Consider the following 19337-nt stretch of genomic DNA (forward strand, 5'->3'; position numbering starts at 1 on the left):
GCGGGGCATGCATTTCAGTTCCCCGCCTGGACGCTCGCGCGCGCGCCACCCACTGGTGCGCGGAATTATTGTCCCTTGTGCGCGCCACAATGGCCAATTTTAGGAAACTGTCGATGGTGATACCAATACTGACACACACATATACTTTTTTATTTAATGGTGCCAAATCGGTAATAATGAGCTGTTCATTTTACCCAAGCGAGTTATGTTTTGATAACGCGTGTATTAGCAACACACCAGTGGAGATACACAGTTCCCTATAGGCTGCAGCTGTCATTATAATTTGATTTTGTTTTTATTTGTGAATACGCGTCTTCTTTCCTCCGTTGTGCGGTATGTGTGGCCACGACAGTATAGTGAGCATGTGCTACTTCGATATTTTTCTGATTCTCTTACCTTCTTCCCTCTTTCTTGACATATTCTCCAGAGTTTATGATATTTAATAGTTTATTATCAGTGCTTTAGGAAATATACACCTTTTTAATGTGAGAATACTCCCATTGCTATAAGTTGTAAAAGTAAGATAGGCGAATCGGCTTTTTGGTTTTGGGCATTAAGCGGGTTTGACTTAATTGTTGCATGGCTTGGTGAGTGGGCAATCCAGTGTCATCAGCCTGTTTATTTTCTCTTAGTCTTCACCTTTCGTGCGGATATGTGTGCCGGCGAGGATGTTGTGTGATGTTTGCATTGCCTTTGGAGAAATGTCGGTGATGATGTTTTTTGCTTTCGATTTTTTGTGCCCCTCACACAGGCCTACGTGTTAGGCTCTGACGCAACCTAGTTTGGAAAAAGCGATTGAAGCCATTTGATCTGTTTTATTCCTGCGCTTGGAAGTAATTTGCTGATTTTCGGTTGTATTGTTGCTCCGACGTTTCGGTAATTAGTGTGTGAGCGCTGTATGTTCTTCATAAATAATAAAATTACACATTATATTATATAAGTAACAAAAACGTTCTAATCCAGAATGGCACTCGGTACAGAGCGTACCTCCACCTGGCTGAACATTTGACGTTTTGTATCCATTGATGGGACGGATCTGGATTCGCACCTAAACCAAAATTGAATCGCCTTGTTCTTGTCACCTAACCAACTCGTCCACCTAGTTTTGTCTTGCCTTGTCCACAACTTTTTGAAATATCGTACAATATATTTTGGCCCCAAAAAGATGGTGGAAGAAGAAATGCGGGCAAGGGGGTTAACAAGGGGAGATGCAGAAAATAGGGCAAAATGGAGGAGATTGTCATGGGGACCGCAAGGCTAACCCCCACTCTAGCAGGGAAAATGGCCTTAAAGTGCATGTTGTTGTGTTGTTTGTATATTTTGGCCCCATCTCTGAATTGATGGTCATGGTGAAAAATCTCTTAAACATTTAAAAGTTTCTCGTATCCGGATTCGGATCTTCACCAAAATTAACCAATTGTTATGGATCCGGGGGACGGCACTCCCGTTAGCAAGGGGGGGGGGGGGGGGTAACCCCCTTGTCCTGTTAAGCTGGCCGTCCGACCGGTCCTGGTACTTGTAACGCTCTTTTGTGGGGTGAAATTGGCCAGGGTTATTGGTCAAGGTGTTCTCCCGAATACCTTTACCAATCCCTCCGCAAAGCAGGGAGACAAGTACCGCTCGAACCACGGACAAGATGGTATTTGCCGAGCGGTTTAGAAATCCGCAGCTAGAGCCATTAACAAAGGACTAAACCCGACTATTGTGGTTGGCCAAATCGTGCCACAGGTTCTCAATGGGAAGAAGGGACTAAAGCGATCGGGGGAAAGAAGAAGCCAAAGTAAGGAATACCAGACATTTATTAATTATGTACAAAACCAAAGAAGAAACGAAAGTAATATACAGAAGAAGAAGAAGAAGACACAGGGCAGCCTTAAGCAGTCTTATATTACCCCAGGACAAACAAACAGGACAGACAAACAGACTTACACAACAAGGGAATAGCAGGCAGGAATGACTGGAATAAGGGATGAGAAGGCCCAGGCAGACGGTAGGCGTCGAGGTCCGACTCCAGGAGTCGACTCGCGTCGTGGCGGGAAAACCCTGGCAGGCAGCGAGCGCATATCGTTCACCGCGAGCGGACGTTGTATATAGCGATGGGATTGGGATGCTCCGTCTCCTCACGCATCTCCCTCTTGCAACTCTTGAACCCTCTCACTCAACTCTCTCTTCTGCCGGATCACGTCCCTCTCTGACTTCTCACCATTCCAAAACATTTGCAACAACAAAAAAAAAAACAACCATGGTGTGGAGTCATATCGTCATCTCAGGTGAGTGGCTGCATATGGTGCGAAGGGATTTCAATCCTAACTATACCTCTAAATGACTTTAACATTTTTACTCTACCTGGGTCTTTCCCTGCAAAACCATTGGCCATCTTGCACTATGTGGTTCTAAGAACCGAACTCCCATTGACCAAACTGTGGTGCTCACCAATTTGGGGTCTCACTCCCCCGATTCAACTCCCTCTGCCTTTGCACAATTTCAGGGCTGGGTCGTGTGGCTCACCAGCAGGTCGACTCACCTGCACACCTCCGCCACTGTAGTTGCATCCGAGCTTACCTGCTCCTTACCCTAACCTATCTACCTGGGGAAGGCCCTCTGGCGCTCTCCCCACTCGGTGCCCTCTCTGGCACTGGGCTACCCGGGTCCGTCCTCCGGATCCTTGGGCCCCACTGAGCAACTCTACTGGCTCCCAGAGCCCACCTGCGGCCTCACCTGGCCGACATCCTGACAGTGGCGGAGTGCCCATTTAACCACACACACACTAACAGGCCACACGCCCAGCCATTTCCACTTCACTAATGCACTCATCCAAACACAATTCTACCACATGCACCACAGATGCCAATATCCAACCACAATTTACCTACTCCCTCTACCTACTTTTAAACTACCCTCCCTCGGTACTCGTGAAAGGGGGTCCATCTTCCCCATCCACTCCTTTCGCACCAACCACTACACTCCACATATTCCACACTACTCACTCTACACCATCCATTCCATACTCTATTCCATACTAGCTATTTCACACAACCATTCTCCATACACTCCATGCTCAATGCTCCATTCACTCCAGACCATCTATTCCTTTCAACCATTCTCCATTCACCTGTGCTTTGCTTGCACACCTGTGCCCATACACCTGGTGGCACGTGCACCCATCTTCCCTCCAGGACTATTCGCTCAATACAACTCACAATCGCACTTTTCACCATACGCTGCTCAATCACCTCCTTCACACACACTGCACCATTCACGAGCATTGCCTCTCAATTCCTCATTTCAATATGCTCACCAGCAAGAACTTCCATACGCAATGCCTCATTCAATAAACCACACCACAAACACACTGCATCATCTGATCTACCTGGTTTTTCCTCTAACTTAGTGCTTCCCGTCTTCCCTTATACTATTGCACATCCCACGTCATTAACATCCATCTAACCTATTCTACGTCCCCACTACATGTACAATGTCACTACCTAATTGTAAAGTTACCTATGGTCAGCTATTTCCCTATACAATTATCCAAACCCTCACTGGCTTGGTTTGCACCGCCATAACCCCATAAACTATTGCTCATGTGCCCGGTGTGTACCCTGGTTAGAATAGGTACACCGTATCCCTGCGTGTCGTAAGAGGCGACAAAGAGGGTTGGCGTCAGGAAGGGCATCCGGCCATAAAAAAAAAACATTGCCTCACAAAAGAGAACCATGACAATCACAAATACAAATGGGCAGGGTACAGCCCGAAGTGGAGATCGGTTTCTGAGGTTTGGGACATGGAATGTAGGGACAATGACAGGGAGATCAGGAGAAGTGGTGGAAGTATTGGTCAGAAGAAGAGTGGACATATGTTGTGTGCAAGAGACGAGATGGAAGGGAAGTGGTGTGAGAATGGTGAAGGGTCGGCAGGGACAGAAATACAAGTTTGTGTGGCAAGGTGCCTGGAGGGCGTGAATGGTGTTGGTGTCCTGTTTTCTGAGGAGTTTGTAGACAGTGTGGTGAGTGTGACTAGAGTGAGTGATAGGTTGATGATGGTGAAAATGATGATCGGAAAGCTCTTGGTGAACGTCATCTTGGTGAACATATGCTCCGCAGGTTGGTCGGAGCGATGAAGAGAAGGACAAGTTCTGGTGTGCGATAGAGAGGCTGATGGAAAACGTGAAAGATGAGGAAGTTGTTGTGGTAGGAGGAAACCTAAATGGACATGTGGGAAGGAGTATGGATGGTTTTGCGGGAGTTCATGGGGGTTACGGATATGGTTTGAGAAATGGAGAAGGTGAAAGGATTTTGGAGTTTGCTGATGGAGCTGATTTGTTGATTTGTAACACTCAGTTCCAGAAAGGGGATAATAAGCTTGTTACATACACGTCAGGTGGGTTGACGACAACCGTTGACTACCTGATGGTGCGTAGGCGAGATAGGGGGCACCTCCGGGAGGAGGCTGTTTCACAGCACCACTTGGTTGTCTGCGACATAAGGGTGAAGGGTGCGAGGAGAGCTCGGCAGGTCTAGTACCAACCGAGAATGAAGGTGTGGAGGTTGAAAGAGGTGACAGTAAGGGAGGCATTAAAAGAGAGGCTGAATAGGGTAGAGGATGATGTGGTTGAGCTTGAACGTAGTTGGATGTCAATGAAAGATAGTCTGTTGGGAGCCGTTATTGAGGTATGTGGATGGACAAAAGGACCACCGAGGCACTCGGAAACATGGTGGTGGGATGATGAAGTTGGAAAGAGGATTGACGAGAAGAGGAAGAAGTTCAAGGACTGGCATAAGGCGAAGGGTATGGGAGCAGAAAAAGCAGAGCATGAAAGTTATAAGGCAGCCAAGAAGGCTGCCAAGAAAGAGGTAGCAAAGTTCGGAGGGAGCAAAGGAGGCATGTAGGAAAATGTTCGGAGAACGCTTGGATTCGGAAGAGGGTCAGAGAGCGGTATTCAGGATTGCAAAGCAGATAGCGAAAGAGAGGTGTGATGGGGGTGAGTTGCTTGAAGGATGAAGTGGGACAAATCGTTGTGGACCCAGATGGAATTAAAGGAAGATGGAAAAGATGTATGGAAATGCTGTTGAATACAGAGAATGAATGGGATGGCAACATAGAGAGTAACCCAGTTTTAGGACCGGCAGAGAAGATAACTGTGAAGGAAGTTGAGGAAGCGATAAAAGCAATGAAGAGTAGAAAATTGGGAGGGCCGACGGGAGTTGTGGGAGATATGTTGAAGGCAGCAGGAAGTTGGGGTGTGAAGAGAATGACAGAGACCTGTAATCTGGTGGTGAAAGAAGGCCGCATTCCAGTGGATTGGGAACTGAGTACCCTCGTCCCTCTATACAAGGGGAAAGGTGACCGTCTGGAGTGTGGCTCGTACCGGGCGATAAAGTTATTGGAGCATGGAATGAAGTTATTGGAAAGGATGTTGGAGAGGAGGATAAGGAAGAAGGTGAAGATCGACGAAATGCAGTTTGGATTTATGCCAGGAAGAGGAACGACAGACGCGCTCTTTATTGTGAGGCAGTTGCAGGAGAAGTACATGGAGAAGAGGAAGAAGTTGGTTCTTGGGTTTGTTGATCTGGAGAAAGCATTCGATAGGGTTCCACACGAAGTATTGACATGGGCATTGAGGAAGTTATAAGTGGAGGAATGGTTGATCAGAATAGTGATGGCAATGTTCAAAAGAGCGCGCACAGCTGTAAGGACGAAGGACGGGAATAGTGGTGAGTTTGAGGTGAAGGTGGGAGTGCATCAGGGGTCGGTACTAAGTCCACTACTATTTGTAGCTGTGATGGAGGTGCTGGCTCAGAACGTAAAGGAGGGTTTACCATGGGAGTTGTTGTATGCAGATGATCTGGTGTTGATTGCGGAAAGTATGGATGGACTGAAGGAAAAGATGAACAAGTGGAAGGAATAATGGAGACAAAAGGTCTGAAGGTGAATATAGGAAAGACGAAGGTGATGGCAAGTGGTAAAGCATGTGGTGAGGTGGAAAGAACTGGGAAGTGGCCATGTGCTGTGTGCAGGAAGGGTGTCGGAGTGAACTCAATTCAATGTACAATGTGCGCTGAGTGGGTTCATCAAAAATGTAGTGGTCTGAGAGGGTCATTAACCAGTGTGGCAGCTACATTCATATTGTTACGGACACGACTTAAGATGTTATGATGGGCCGAGCGGAATGGCCGCCGTGTTCGCACAGTTTACCCGATTAGAACCCTATCCCGCCCGATTCCACTCGAACGTTGGCCGAATCGCGCTACGCTAAATCAATGAAGGAAAGGACACAACGGCTGGGATTAATGCAACGACACAAGGGGTACAGTTCTCAAGACCTCCGGAGGAGGATATAATTGGTGATGCAGAAACGGGTAGATTACACGGTAAGAGGTAAAGCACAGAAAGATGGGCACTTAAACACAGTCTTATCTATCCCCGACAGACCACAGACAAACGGGACAAGACTGACTTACACGGGGATTGATGGCAAGCAAGGACAGGCAGTCGATAGCACAAGGTGCACCTTGGCTCAGGGGCAGAATCAACACGGTCCGGTCCAGAGATGCGGGGAGGTATTTCAGCGCTCGGAGGTGGCGTCTTCTCTCTCCAAGCTGGGGGCACATCTGACGTCACCTCCCTCTTCCTGCGCATGCTCAGCGGGGAGTGACACGCCCTCGGCTCGTTGGCCCCGCCCCAGATGGGATCGGTCCGCCGCTCCTATTGGGTGCGGGGGGTTACCGGGCTCCGCCCTTGACGAGGAGCTGACAGCGAGCCCCTGCGTGGTAACCCCGTCGGAGCACATGTTCAATGGCGGCTAACCAAGCCGGAGTGAGGACGCACACTCCCCGCGCCGCCGCCGCTGTTGTTGTTGTTGGTGTTGTTGTTCCATGAGGAAGAGCTGCGGGGAGGTATTGGGAGGTCCTAAACTTTCTAACGGTGCCATACAATCACATTCTGGTGCAACGAAGAGTCAGAATTAATGGAAACGAGTCCTTAACTGACATAGACTAAGAATAACTAGCAAGATGTCCTATAGTTGTCTACGTGAGATGTGGTGGACCTGGATGCGACATTTAATGGGGGAAATAGGGGAAGGTCGGGTCTACAGAGTGTTGTTTACAGAAAATGGGACTAGGGAATGGGGGATTGGGGATAGTTGGGAAGGATGAGGAAATAGGGGAATATTTACAAGCGGATATGGATGGATGTAAATCCCATATCCGCAACAATATGTAAGGTGTGCACAGAGGGAGCTGCAGATGGAGGAAATGTTGAGTTGGATCTTGGAGACAGCGTGAAGCTGGAAGGTGTGAAAACATTTTGCTACCTCGGAGACATGCTGAATGGAGAAGGTGGATCAGACACGGCAACGGTTGCTAGAGTGAGATGTGCATGGAAGAAGTTTCGGGAACCGAGTGGTGTGCTGATGAGGAGGGGAGTGTCGTTGAAGCTGAAGGGAAAGGTGTATGCTGCATGTGTGAGAAGTGTTATGATTTATGGGAGCGAGACATGGGTCATGAATGTAGAGCAGCAACGAAGGCTGGAAAGGGTGGAAATGCGAATGGTTCAGTGTATGTGCGGAGTATCGTTGAGAGAGAGGAAGACAAATGATGAATTGCGAAAGATGATGGGAATAGAGCCTGTGATTGATGCTGTGAAGAGGAACAGGTTGAGATGGTTTGGTCATGTGTTGAGGAAGGATGAAAGTGACTGGTTGAGAAGAGTGATGGAAATGTATGTAGAAGGAAGTAGAGGACGGGGAAGACCGAGAAAGACTTGGCTAAAGATGGTGGAAGAAGAAATGCGGGCAAGGGGGTTAACAAGGAGAGATGCAGAAAATAGGGCAAAATGGAGGAGATTGTCATGGGGACCGCAAGGCTAACCCCCGCTCTAGCAGGGAAAATGGCCTTAAAATGCATGTTGTTTGTTGTTTGTATATTTTGGCCCGATCTCTGAATTGATGGTCATGGTGAAAAATCACTTAAACATTTAAAAGTTTCTCGTATCCGGATTCGGATCTTCACCAAAATTGAATCAATTATTAAGACTTATGTGACACTCAATCCGTCCACCAAAGTTTTTTTTTTGATTTTTTTTTCTTCCGAATCTATCCACAACTTCTTGAGATATCCTGCACACAAACAAACAGACAGGGTTGAAAACATAACGTCCATCCACCTTCGGTGAGTGGAGGTAAAAATGCAAAAGGATATAGCGATGGTACTCCAAAAAGAATGTCGGGATGGTCACAAGAAATGATCATCTAAAACCATCCCTACATCTTTCTTTGAATAATGGTTGTCCCTAGAAAGACTCTAACTGTGCGTTTGCGTAAAGTTGTATCCAACATGCACATCCATGCACTCGACATTGAGCACACAAGTCATAAAATGTGTCATCTGCCAGTATTAATTGGCAGAAGTTAAAGATCCCGACAGTTTCCTTTGCCAAGACTAGGTGAACTATTCCCAGTATCCTGGTCAAATTGAAAATTCCTGCATCAGAGTGGCGACCCCTCCAGGATTGGAGCCCTGGCCAAGAAACTCTTCCGACATTTTTCAACACAGACGCTTTGCGCACGATGACGATAGCAAGTAATGAGTTCAAGGTTTCAAAAGTGACAACGGAGATGGCAAGCTGGCTCAACTTGGCGGAGGAGGAGCACTGCTCCATGCTGATGATGGGCCAATAGACCGAAATGCTTCTCTGGATGGTTTATGTTCTATTTCTGGAGTTCAACTGGTAAATCTGCCAAGGACGTCAAAATATTGGCTTTGCAGTTGCAGTAACACTACAGGTGCTGACAGGCGGTGACAGTGAATGCTAACGGTGACAGTGAATGCTAACGCTCTTCCTTGTCAGGTTGTTGTAAAATGTATATACATGTATGAATGAAAAATTTATCTGCTGCGGTAATTACAGATGCGAACGTTTTGATTAAGAATAACCTCGTCGAGTGAATAATACTGAAAATGTTTTTTTTTTGACGACTTGTTCCTGGTTGCAGTGTCGTGGAGTTGGCTTGAAGTCAATGTGACACCATGTTTCTATACAACATTACCCTGCAGCGTGCCAGTGCTATCACTCATGCTATACATGGAAACTTTTCAGGTTTGAATCTGCTCTTTATTGAATGATAAACTCATTTCAGTGTCATCTTGAGTTGTTTGCTGTGTAAATTGTGGTAACATCAAATCATGACTGTTTGTGTTTGTTGGCAATGTGAGTGAAAAACAGCTTGTGTTTACAAATGTCCTTGATTTGGCCTGGAATTTCATTGTGGTTACTGGTCATCCCTGTTATCAGGCTAAAGTGACGACAACTATTCCTCGACGACTATTCCTCGACGACTATTCCTCGACGACTATTCCTCGACGACCATTCCTCGACGACCATTCCTCGACGACCATTCCTCGACGACCATTCCTCGACGACCATTCCTCGACGACCATTCCTCGACGACTATTCCTCGACGACTATTCCTCGACAACTATTCCTCGACAACTATTCCTCCGTTCCAATTGGACTTGTTCTGTTATTTGATGTAAAAAGACTTTTCAGCAGGATCTACCACATGGCATTAATTCGTGCGAAACAATAATGGAGCCAATATCTCACCATGAACTGTAGCTGGTGCACTCACCATCACTGAACAACGTGCACTTTTCCAAGTTCCGCGGACATTGAAATGGAACAGTCCATAGTCCAAGCTACATTGAAATGTTTCACCTGACCTTTTGACTGCCCCACCTACGTCTTGATCTACTTCCTGCAACTCCATTTGCATTTGTTGTATAGACACAGACAGTTCTCTCGAAACAAGCCCGTCGCACTGAGACAGCCAATCAATCACCCAGGAGCGACTCGGAGATCCCCCACCTCCAGGATGGTGTACCCCACCTTCACGAAGTCAGAACCACGAGAGGGTAAGAGAGTTAGAGAGAGAGAGAGACAGAGAGACAGACACAAGAGGGAAAGGGCCAGTCCATGGGGACTGATCGGCACTCTGACCGTGACCGTGTTGCCCTGACGAATCCGGGCAGCAGGGAAGAATGGGGAAGATTTGGCATTAAAGTTGAAGCGGCTGGTGTGGCATCTTGGTTCTTACATTTATTTTTATCCCCACGTGTTTTGAAAAAAACGAGGGGGGAGGGCGGTGTTGTAATCTGCTCTGACTGTCACACTATCTCCTCTTAAACGTTTGTGTGGACATTCACTGAACTTGGTAGTTTGATCATCACATTGCACCAAGGTGTAAGAGCAGTATTATTTTTGGCCTCGCCCCCTTGAAAAGGTCAAATACCAGAAAATGCAATTACAGGCACATTAAAAATAATTTAATGAAACTTTGCATATGCAATCAGCATTGGGGGGGGCGGGGGGGGGGCATGAAATATGTAACGATTTTTGGTTCATGTCCCAGGGGGTGGGGGATTTGGGGTCATGGGTCAAAACGGGAATTTCTTTTTTAACTCAAAAGTTTATATTGGGTCATTCCTGGTGGAGGTTTTCGCCATCTTTCAACCTTGCTTTAGGTGGGAAGCGTGGGGATTTGCGATGGTGCGTCAACGACTTAGCCTCTAGTTTTTCGAATATCCCCATTAATTCCTCCTTAAAGTGACACTGTCCTATGGTGATATCCCTTTAAAATTTAAAATTTGATTAAAAAAAACATAAAAGCAATCATATTATGTACAATGTACATACATGTCAGCTTGAAATGCATTTATCTGTTGCTCTTGTGACGTTTGTTTATCTCGCCACGACAGTTACTACTTTCTTCCTCAGCATTGGCATTTTTAAAAACTACATGTATATCAAAGCATCACTAGTTTCATTTTAAAGGGGAAAGAAATTGCTGCTTTGTAATGAAATACGAATATATTTTCACTAAATGATACTACATGTACCATGTAACATGTGTAAATTGCTGCTAGAATAACATGTCTTGTTATTCACTCAGGCACCAAACAGCAGGAAATAGTCATCGCTCACGGCAAGATCATCGAGCTACTCAGGCCCGACCCCAACACAGGAAAGGTGCATACGTTGCTCACAGTGGAGGTCTTTGGCGTCGTGCGTTCCTTGATGGCCTTCCGCCTCACTGGTGGCACAAAAGGTAAACTTTTAGTAGGCTGTGAGTATTGTTGGTCAAAACCTGCAGTGTGCCCATCAATGATTAATTTAGGTTCTGACATCCTTATGGAGGAGTTCCATGAGCATTCATTGCCTCTGCCACCAAAGGTGGATGGAGATTACGTTTTCACCCCTGTCTGTTTGTCTGTCCATTTGTCTGTCCGTTTGTTTGTGAACGGACTCGACAAAGTTTGGCGGAGAGGTAGCGTATGTGACACGGACAAAATGATTAGATTTTGGTGAAGATCCGGATCCGGATCCGACTAGTAGAATTTTTTAAGTGATTCTTCACCATTGGCAGATAGGGAATGAATGAATGAATGATCGTTTTAAGGCCATTTTCCCCGCTAGAGCGGGGGTTAGCCTTGCAGGCCCCATGACAATCATGGTTCCCTGTTTGAAGCAATGTTTTTATGGCCGGATGCCCTTCCTGACGCCAACCCTTGGTCGCCTCTTACGATGCGCAGGGATACGGTGTACTTATTCTAAACCGGGATACACACCGGGAAATAGGGACAAAAACGTTCATAGGGACAAAAACGATAAATAGCAGGATATCTCAAAAAGTTGCAGACGGATTTGTACGAAACTTGGTGGAGAGGTTGCATGTGACGAGGACGAAATGATTCGATTTTGGTGAAGATTTGAATCTCGGATCCGGATCAGAGAATTTTGGAAGTGATTCTACACTATTGAGTGATAGGGCTAAAATCAATATATAGCACAATATCTCAAAAAGTTGTGGAGGGATTTTGACAAAACTTGGTGGAGAGGTTGCGTGTGACGAGGACGAATCGATTCGATTTTGGTGAAGATCTGAATATGGATTTGGATCCGAGATTAATTTAATTTTTAAGTGATTCTTCACCATTGAAAAATCATGCTAAAAGCGATAAATAACATATTAAAAAAAGTTATCTACGAGTTGTGTCAAAACTTGGGGGATGAATTTGTTCGGTGATAAGAACAAGCTGGTTAGAATTTGGGTGCAGCCTGGCGGAGTTTTGCGCCCTACCGAGTGTCAGTCTAGTTACATACATGAGATTGTTTATGTTATTTATGTCGAAATCCATTACATTACATGATGGATTGTATAGTATTTGCCGAAAAAAATGTAATAGCTTCATTAGGGTGTTTCAATTTTCTGAAGTTGCTATTTTCGTGTCACTTTTCTCGTCCCCTTGGTTCTATTCATCTAAGTGACCCGTATGCCAAATTTTAGACAAATTGAATAATATTTAGAGGTTGCACACTTACAGTCTGCACTGATTATATTCATTGCATTGCACACACATTGCACACACACTGCATTGCACACACTGCTTATATTCATTTCATTGTGTTATGTTCAATGTTTTACAATTCTTTCGATGTCTTATTAATTTTTATTTTGCAAATAAATCTTCTTTTTCTTAAATGAACTGGAGTAAAATTTCAAAAGTGTGCAGACTGTGCAACCTCTAAATATTACCTGATCTTTCTCAAAATTGGCAGACAACCTTTGCATATAAATAGGAATGAGGGCATGAGCAAAGTCAACAAAAATGTCATATTTTAATTTTAAACCTATAATATGAAACACCCTAAGCTTCATGGAATTTTACATTTTGACTTTCTCCCCACGCTTGGCTGCTGACTTGTAATGTGGTCGAAAGCTGTGATGTTAAGATGTTTAACCCAGCCATTGTGTAATAACATTGTGGGAGATGATCAATAACTGGATGCAGAGTATCAGCCAAGGGTCCATTTCTCCAAACTTTGTGGGTGCACCATTTTTTTTTTCAAGGTGTAAAGAGTCATTTGTTGGTGTTTATTGCCGAACTATTTGTTACTGGTAATATATAGTGAATGAACTTGGCCAGCTGCATATGTAGCTTCTAAAAAAAATCCAGTTGCCCAATTCTTTGGATACAAATTTAATCTTCCCTTCAATTTTTGATCTTAGAGAACATTATGCTTTGACAAGTGTATTAGTTGAGGGTTGACTTTTCGTTTGAACCTTGTGTTTCCAGATTATGTTGTTGTTGGCACGGATTCTGGACGGATTGTCATCTTGGAATATCAGCCATCTAAGAATGCCTTTGATAAGATCCATCAGGAGACTTTTGGCAAGAGTGGATGCCGGCGCATTGTACCGGGACAGTACCTGGCTGTGGATCCAAAGGGTCGTGCTGTCATGATTGGTGAGCTTGTATAAGGTGTAATCAATTGCATCTTGCTACCATTTGTGAAACCATGAATGGGATTTCATCGTTGTTGTTTTCCTGCCAACCTGAATTAATCTATTTGTATTGGAACAGATGTATCTTCCCCCAGCCAAAACCTTGATCTTTTCTACCCCCTTTAATGCACCCCAAATTCACCTTTTTCAAATTCTGTTTTTTTTCCCTGAAAGTCCTAGTAGTGTCCATTTGTTTTATTCCGTGTACCCCCACTCCCTCTCCCAGCCCTCTGTCTTCCACAGATCTCCTGATGTTCCTGTTCTTGACTGTTGCTGTCCTTTCCTCTCTCTCCCCCTCTTGTCTCCCACTCCCTTTATTATATGTTGCGTGTTTTCTGTTTACGTCTTTGTGTTTTATTTGTTGCTCTTACAAGCGCCTTGACTTTGTATAGAAAAAAAAATCTGTAGTTGTGACATTAGTTGTGTGGATAAAAGTTGAATTGTAAAATGCTCTTTTTAAACTGTATTCTCTTTCAAATTTAACCTCTTCTGACCACATTGTGTCTAACTTATTGAAATAATTTTTTTTTTCATTGTATGTTGAAATGTTTCTTTGTGATATATGTTCACCAAGGGTCAGTTGATGTTTTTCACTCTACTTTGATCCCTTTGGAAGTTTTTGCTGGACCAAATATTGAAGTTAAATTTTATTTTGTTAAATACGTTTGTTGGAATTTCTCGGGTAAAATTCAACTATCATTGCTGTCACAAACCTGCACGCTTGTTTTGCCTTTGCTTTTGCATTTTGTACGTCCTATCACTGTGTATTTGACCATCATTTGTTCACTTTCCATATCTGCATGTGCAGGGGCAGTGGAAAAGCAGAAACTGGTGTACATCTTGAATCGCGATGCTGCAGCACGCCTCACCATTTCCTCTCCTTTGGAGGCACACAAGGCCAACACGCTTGTCTACCATGTCGTCGGTGTTGATGTGGGCTTTGAGAACCCCATGTTCGCTTGTCTTGAGATGGATTATGAGGTTTGGCCTATCTTATTACCTCAGCCCACCAAAGGTGGACGGAGGTTATGTTTTCACCCCTGTCTGTCTGTTTGCTTGTTTCCATCTGTGCGCAGGATATCTCAGAGTTGTGGACAGATTCCGACAAAATTTGGTGGACACGTTTTGTGTGTGCCAACGATTAATTGATTCAATTTTGGTGGAGATCCAAATTCGGATCCAGATATAATAATTTTAATTGATTCTTCACCATTGAGTAAAAAATAACCACCTTTAGAGGCCATTTTCCCCGCAAAGCGGGGGTTGGCCTTTTTCGGGAACCGTGGTTGTTGTTGTTTTTTGGTCCCCTTTTTGAAGCAATGTTTTACGGCCGGATGCCCTTCCTGCCGCCAACCCTTTTATGTCGCCTTTTACGACAAGCAGGGAATTACCAGTGAACTGGTACTCAATTTGCCGGAAGGATGACAGGCTGAGTCAACCCCCCTGGCGTTAATTCAGCGATCGACCGGGATTCAAACCCAGGATCCTTGGATCCTAAGCTGGCACCCTAGCCGCTAGCCCAACACCAGGGCTACACCAGGGCACCAGGGCTCTTCACCATTGAGTGATGGGGCTAAAACGATATATAGCATGATGTCTCAAAAAGTTATGGATTGATACGGACGAAACTTGTTCGATAGGTTGGGTGTGACGAGGAAGAATTTATTCGATTTTAGTGAACGTCCGAATCTGGATTTGGATTTGAGAATTTTTTTAATTTCCAAAGGGATTCTTCACCTTTGAGAGATGGGGCCAAAAACGATATATATTACGATATTTCAAATCGTTTTGGACCAGTTTTGACGAAACTTGGTGGATGAGTTGCGTAGTTGACAATAACGAGCGGATTAGATTTTGGTCCAGGTACAGATGCAGATCCCGCCTATCGATGGGATACAAAATGTAAACTAATCAGCCTGGCAGAGGTATGCGCTCTACCGAGTGCCATTCTAGGTTTCTTTTTTTCCTAAAGTGCAGGTTATCGTGGCTTGAATGGTATTGTCAGCATGTTCTTGTTTTTCTTTCAACATCAATTTGTCTTTCCATCAGAGAATGCAAGGAGCTTAAAAATGTCATAAAACTTGAAAGGAAACATTGGTTCACTGCTCTATCTAGTATCCTTCCTTGCATGCCAATAGTTATGAGTTTTGAGCAATCTGACTTGTTGAGTGTACAAATAATATAATGACCTGTGCTGTGACTGGGTCATTCTGTGAGAAAAGCTATAACTGTGCTGTCTGTGCAGGAAGTAGATAACGATCCTACAGGTGAGGCGGTGGCAAACACACAGCAGACCCTTACTTTTTACGAGTTAGACCTTGGTCTCAATCACGTGGTACGCAAGTACAGTGAGCCTCTGGAGGAACATGGGAACTTCTTGATCTCTGGTGCGCAATTTTCACTTCTCAAAAATCGTTTTATTTATTTATTTTTTTGTGATCACTTGCGTGCCCCTTTGGAAGTTATTTTTATTTTTTGATATTTTGGCTTCACCTTGTTCTGCGTGACCAAAGCCCCCTGCCAGCCATGATGAAGCTTGATAATTGACCTTTTTCATGCATGGATATATATCCATAATATATATCATGATTTATCCATAATTTATCTTGTTTTGAGATTTTGTTTTTGCTTGATTAAGTTTGTCTATAAATCATCTAAATTCGTCATTTGGATACTGGATGACAGCTAAAGTTGTAATCTGCCCAGCTCTCCACAAACGTTTTTTTGTTAGAAGTTGCCAGAGGCGTGTTTTCGGGTTGTCCATCTGTCTGTGATAGTTTTTCGTTACCGTGATAACTAAAGAATGACTGAAGGGATCTAAGTCGAACTTGGTACAAGTATTTATAATGATGCAAATACGATTAGATTATGGCATTAAGAGGTTAAAGGTCAGAGGTCCTGTTCAGTAAAAATTCTGTTACTGCACTAACTTGTGACCCAGTGATTGGATTCTGACCCAAGTTGAAGAAGTATATACACTACTCACAATAAGTTAGGGATATTGTGGGAGTGAGTTTATTCTTTTTATAGGGGTTAGGGTTATGGTATTGAAATCAAGAATGTTGTGTTTTTTCACTCATTAATAACCATAGAATTAGGACCAACAACTTTTTTCAACATAATTAATACACAAAATCAACCACACCGAAGAACCTGCCAATATTCCTAACTTATTGTGAGTAGTGTATTATGATGCAAAGATGAATTGATTAGATTTAAGCCATGTCAGGTAAAAAGGTGAGAGGTCATGTCAGGTAAAAATGTGATATTTAAGAACAGCCGAAGAGGTCCAAGTATGTATAATGATGTAATAATGTGGGCGGATGCGTATCGGTCGACGGCGCAACATTGAAGGGTGCCATTCCAGTTATTCAGAGTTCTAGCTTGTGATGCTATGTTGTTGACATGTCTTGCTGAGTGTTGACTGAGAGGCAAATGCTTTTGTTTGATCACATTTTGCAGTGCCGGGTGGCTCGGATGGACCCAGCGGTGTACTCATCTGTTCAGAGAATTACATAACTTACAAGAACTTTGGAGACCAGCCAGACATCAGATGCCCTATCCCAAGAAGGAGGGTTGGTGTTGACTCGAGCTTTGTCTCTGTGGATATTTACCTGTAACTTAGACAAACTATGTTTATTATTGGTAAAGTACGAGATTGATTTATTGCAATGGAATTGTTGGGCCTCTTGTGTTTTCAAATAGAACCTGCTGAAGCTTATTTACTTGCTTTCTATTTTTGAAAAGGTGATCTCTTGACTTGAGGACTTTTTTGTTTTTTTTGTTTCAGAATGATTTGGATGACCCTGAGCGTGGTATGGTCTTCGTTTGTTCTGCCACGCACAAGACCAAGTCTATGTTCTTCTTCCTCGCCCAGACAGAGCAGGGTGACATTTTCAAGGTCACGCTAGAGAGTGATGAAGATATGGTGAGTTTTTTTTTTTCACCTCACGTTGATAGCTAATTCATTTTTGTGTGAGCTTCACTGCTCATATGATGTTTTATTTTTAAAACAAAAAAGCAGGGATGAGATGAAGTGTTTACATAGGTTTTTTTCCACATTTGTTTTGAACATAATTTGATTGAACATCATTCACTGAGTGAAATATATATATATATGTATATATATATATATATATATATATATATATATATATATATATATATATATATATATATACACATACATACATACATACATACATACACACACACACACACACACACACACACACACACACACACACACACACACACACACACACACACACACACACACACACACACACACACACACACACACACACACACACACACACACACTACATGGCCAAAAGTATGTGGACACCCGAACATCACACGCGTATGTGCTCGTCGAACATCTCATTCCAAAATCATGGGCATTAATATGGAGTTGTTCACCCCTTTGCTGCTATAACAGCCTCCACTCTTCTGGGAAGGCTTTCCACTAGATGTTGGAACATTGCTGCGGGGATTTGCTTCCATTCAGCCACAAGAGCATTAGTGAGGTCGGGCACTGATGTTGGGCGATTAGGCCAGGCTCACAGTCGGCGTTCCAATTTATCCCAAAGGTGTTTGGGGTTGAGGTCAGGGCTCTGTGCCGGCCAGTCAAGTTCTTCCACACCGATCTTGACAAACCATTTCTGTATGGACCTCGCTTTGTGCATGGGGGCATTGTCATGCTGACACAGGAAAGGGCCTTCCCCAAACTGTTGCCACAAAGTTGGAAACATGCAATCATCTAGAATGTCATTGTATGCTGAAGCGTTAAGATTTCCCTTCACTGGAACTAAGGGGCCAAGCCCGAACCATGAAAAACAGCCGCAGACCATTATTCCTCCTCCACCGAACTTTACAGTTGGCACTATGCATTCGGGCAGGTAGTTTTCTCCTGGCATCTGACAAACCCGGGTTTGTCCGTCGGACTGCCAGATGGTGAAGCGTGATTATCACTCCAGAGAACGCATTTCCACTGCTCCAGAGTCCAATGGCGGCGAGCTTTACACCACTCCAGCCGACGCCTGGCATTGCACATGGTGATCTCAGGCTTGTGTGCGGCTGCTCGGCCATGAACACCCATTTCATGAAGCTCCCGACAAACACTTGTTATGCTGAAGTTGCTTCCAGAGGCAGTTTGGTACTCGGTAGTGAGTGTTGCAACCGAGGACAGATGATTTTACGCGCTTCAGCACTCAGCGGTCCCATTCTGTGAGCTTGTGTGGCCTACCACTTTGTGGCTGAGCTGTTGTTGCTCCTAGACATTTCCACTTCACAATAACAGCACTTACAGTTGACCGGGGCAGCTCTAGCAGGGCAGAAATTTGACGAACTGACTTGTTGTAAAGGTGGCATCATATGACGGTGCCACATTGAAAGTCACTGAGCTCTTCAGTACGACCCATTCCACTGCCAATATTTGTCTATGGAGATTGCATGGCTGTGTGCTTGATTATATGTACCTGTCAGCAATGGGTGTGGCTGAAACAGCCGAATCCACGAATTTGAAGGGGTGTCCGCATACTTTTTGCCATGTAGTGTATATATGTATATTGTATACTGGTAAAAGAAAGAAATAGCACACTATGCATTAAAAGAACTTCAAATTCTTTATTAAAAACCTGACGTTTCGAGAACAAACTAGTTCTCTTCCTCAGAGCCATTGAGTCGTGTAGTGGGGACACCATTAAGTTCTGATGGGGACGACTCGCGTCGTGGATTGGTCCAAGTCCTCGCCAATCGCAGGGCTTCCCTGCATTTACATGACTGCTGTAAATGAAGACGTACATAGGCAGATGTTAGCTTGCCCACCATGGCAGATGGACATTACTGCTCACAGATCGGGTAGCTCCAGCTGTTATGGGACATGAATTGTGCTTTGCTGCTTTTGCCAAGCTTGGAGGATTAACACAGTATGAAGCTGACTAGGTTGCACAGTCACAGTCACAGGTCAACAATTATGTGGTGTGTCGTC

The 19337-nt window shown here is 44.3% G+C and overlaps 1 protein-coding gene across 2 annotated transcripts in view; it reads left to right on the forward strand.

The window, feature by feature from the left end:
• The first annotated feature begins 499 nt into the window (after positions 1 to 499).
• The window catches only part of SF3B3 (splicing factor 3b subunit 3), a 49233-nt gene continuing 30395 nt past the window's right edge, over positions 500 to 19337 (forward strand). The window contains exons 1-8 of one of the 2 annotated variants that reach the window (XM_068128942.2): positions 500 to 587; positions 8996 to 9099; positions 10952 to 11107; positions 13137 to 13307; positions 14154 to 14326; positions 15591 to 15732; positions 16808 to 16920; positions 17136 to 17273. In XM_068128942.2, coding sequence (XP_067985043.1) covers positions 9030 to 9099; positions 10952 to 11107; positions 13137 to 13307; positions 14154 to 14326; positions 15591 to 15732; positions 16808 to 16920; positions 17136 to 17273 — 963 coding nt within the window. In that variant the 5' untranslated portion in view covers positions 500 to 587; positions 8996 to 9029. The remainder of the gene's footprint in view (positions 588 to 8995; positions 9100 to 10951; positions 11108 to 13136; positions 13308 to 14153; positions 14327 to 15590; positions 15733 to 16807; positions 16921 to 17135; positions 17274 to 19337) is intronic. The other variant, XM_078784458.1, reaches the window with a different exon arrangement.

The sequence above is a fragment of the Myxine glutinosa genome, chromosome 9 (assembly GCF_964187855.1).
Source record: "Myxine glutinosa chromosome 9, kmMyxGlut1.1, whole genome shotgun sequence".
Lineage (NCBI taxonomy): Eukaryota > Metazoa > Chordata > Myxini > Myxiniformes > Myxinidae > Myxine > Myxine glutinosa.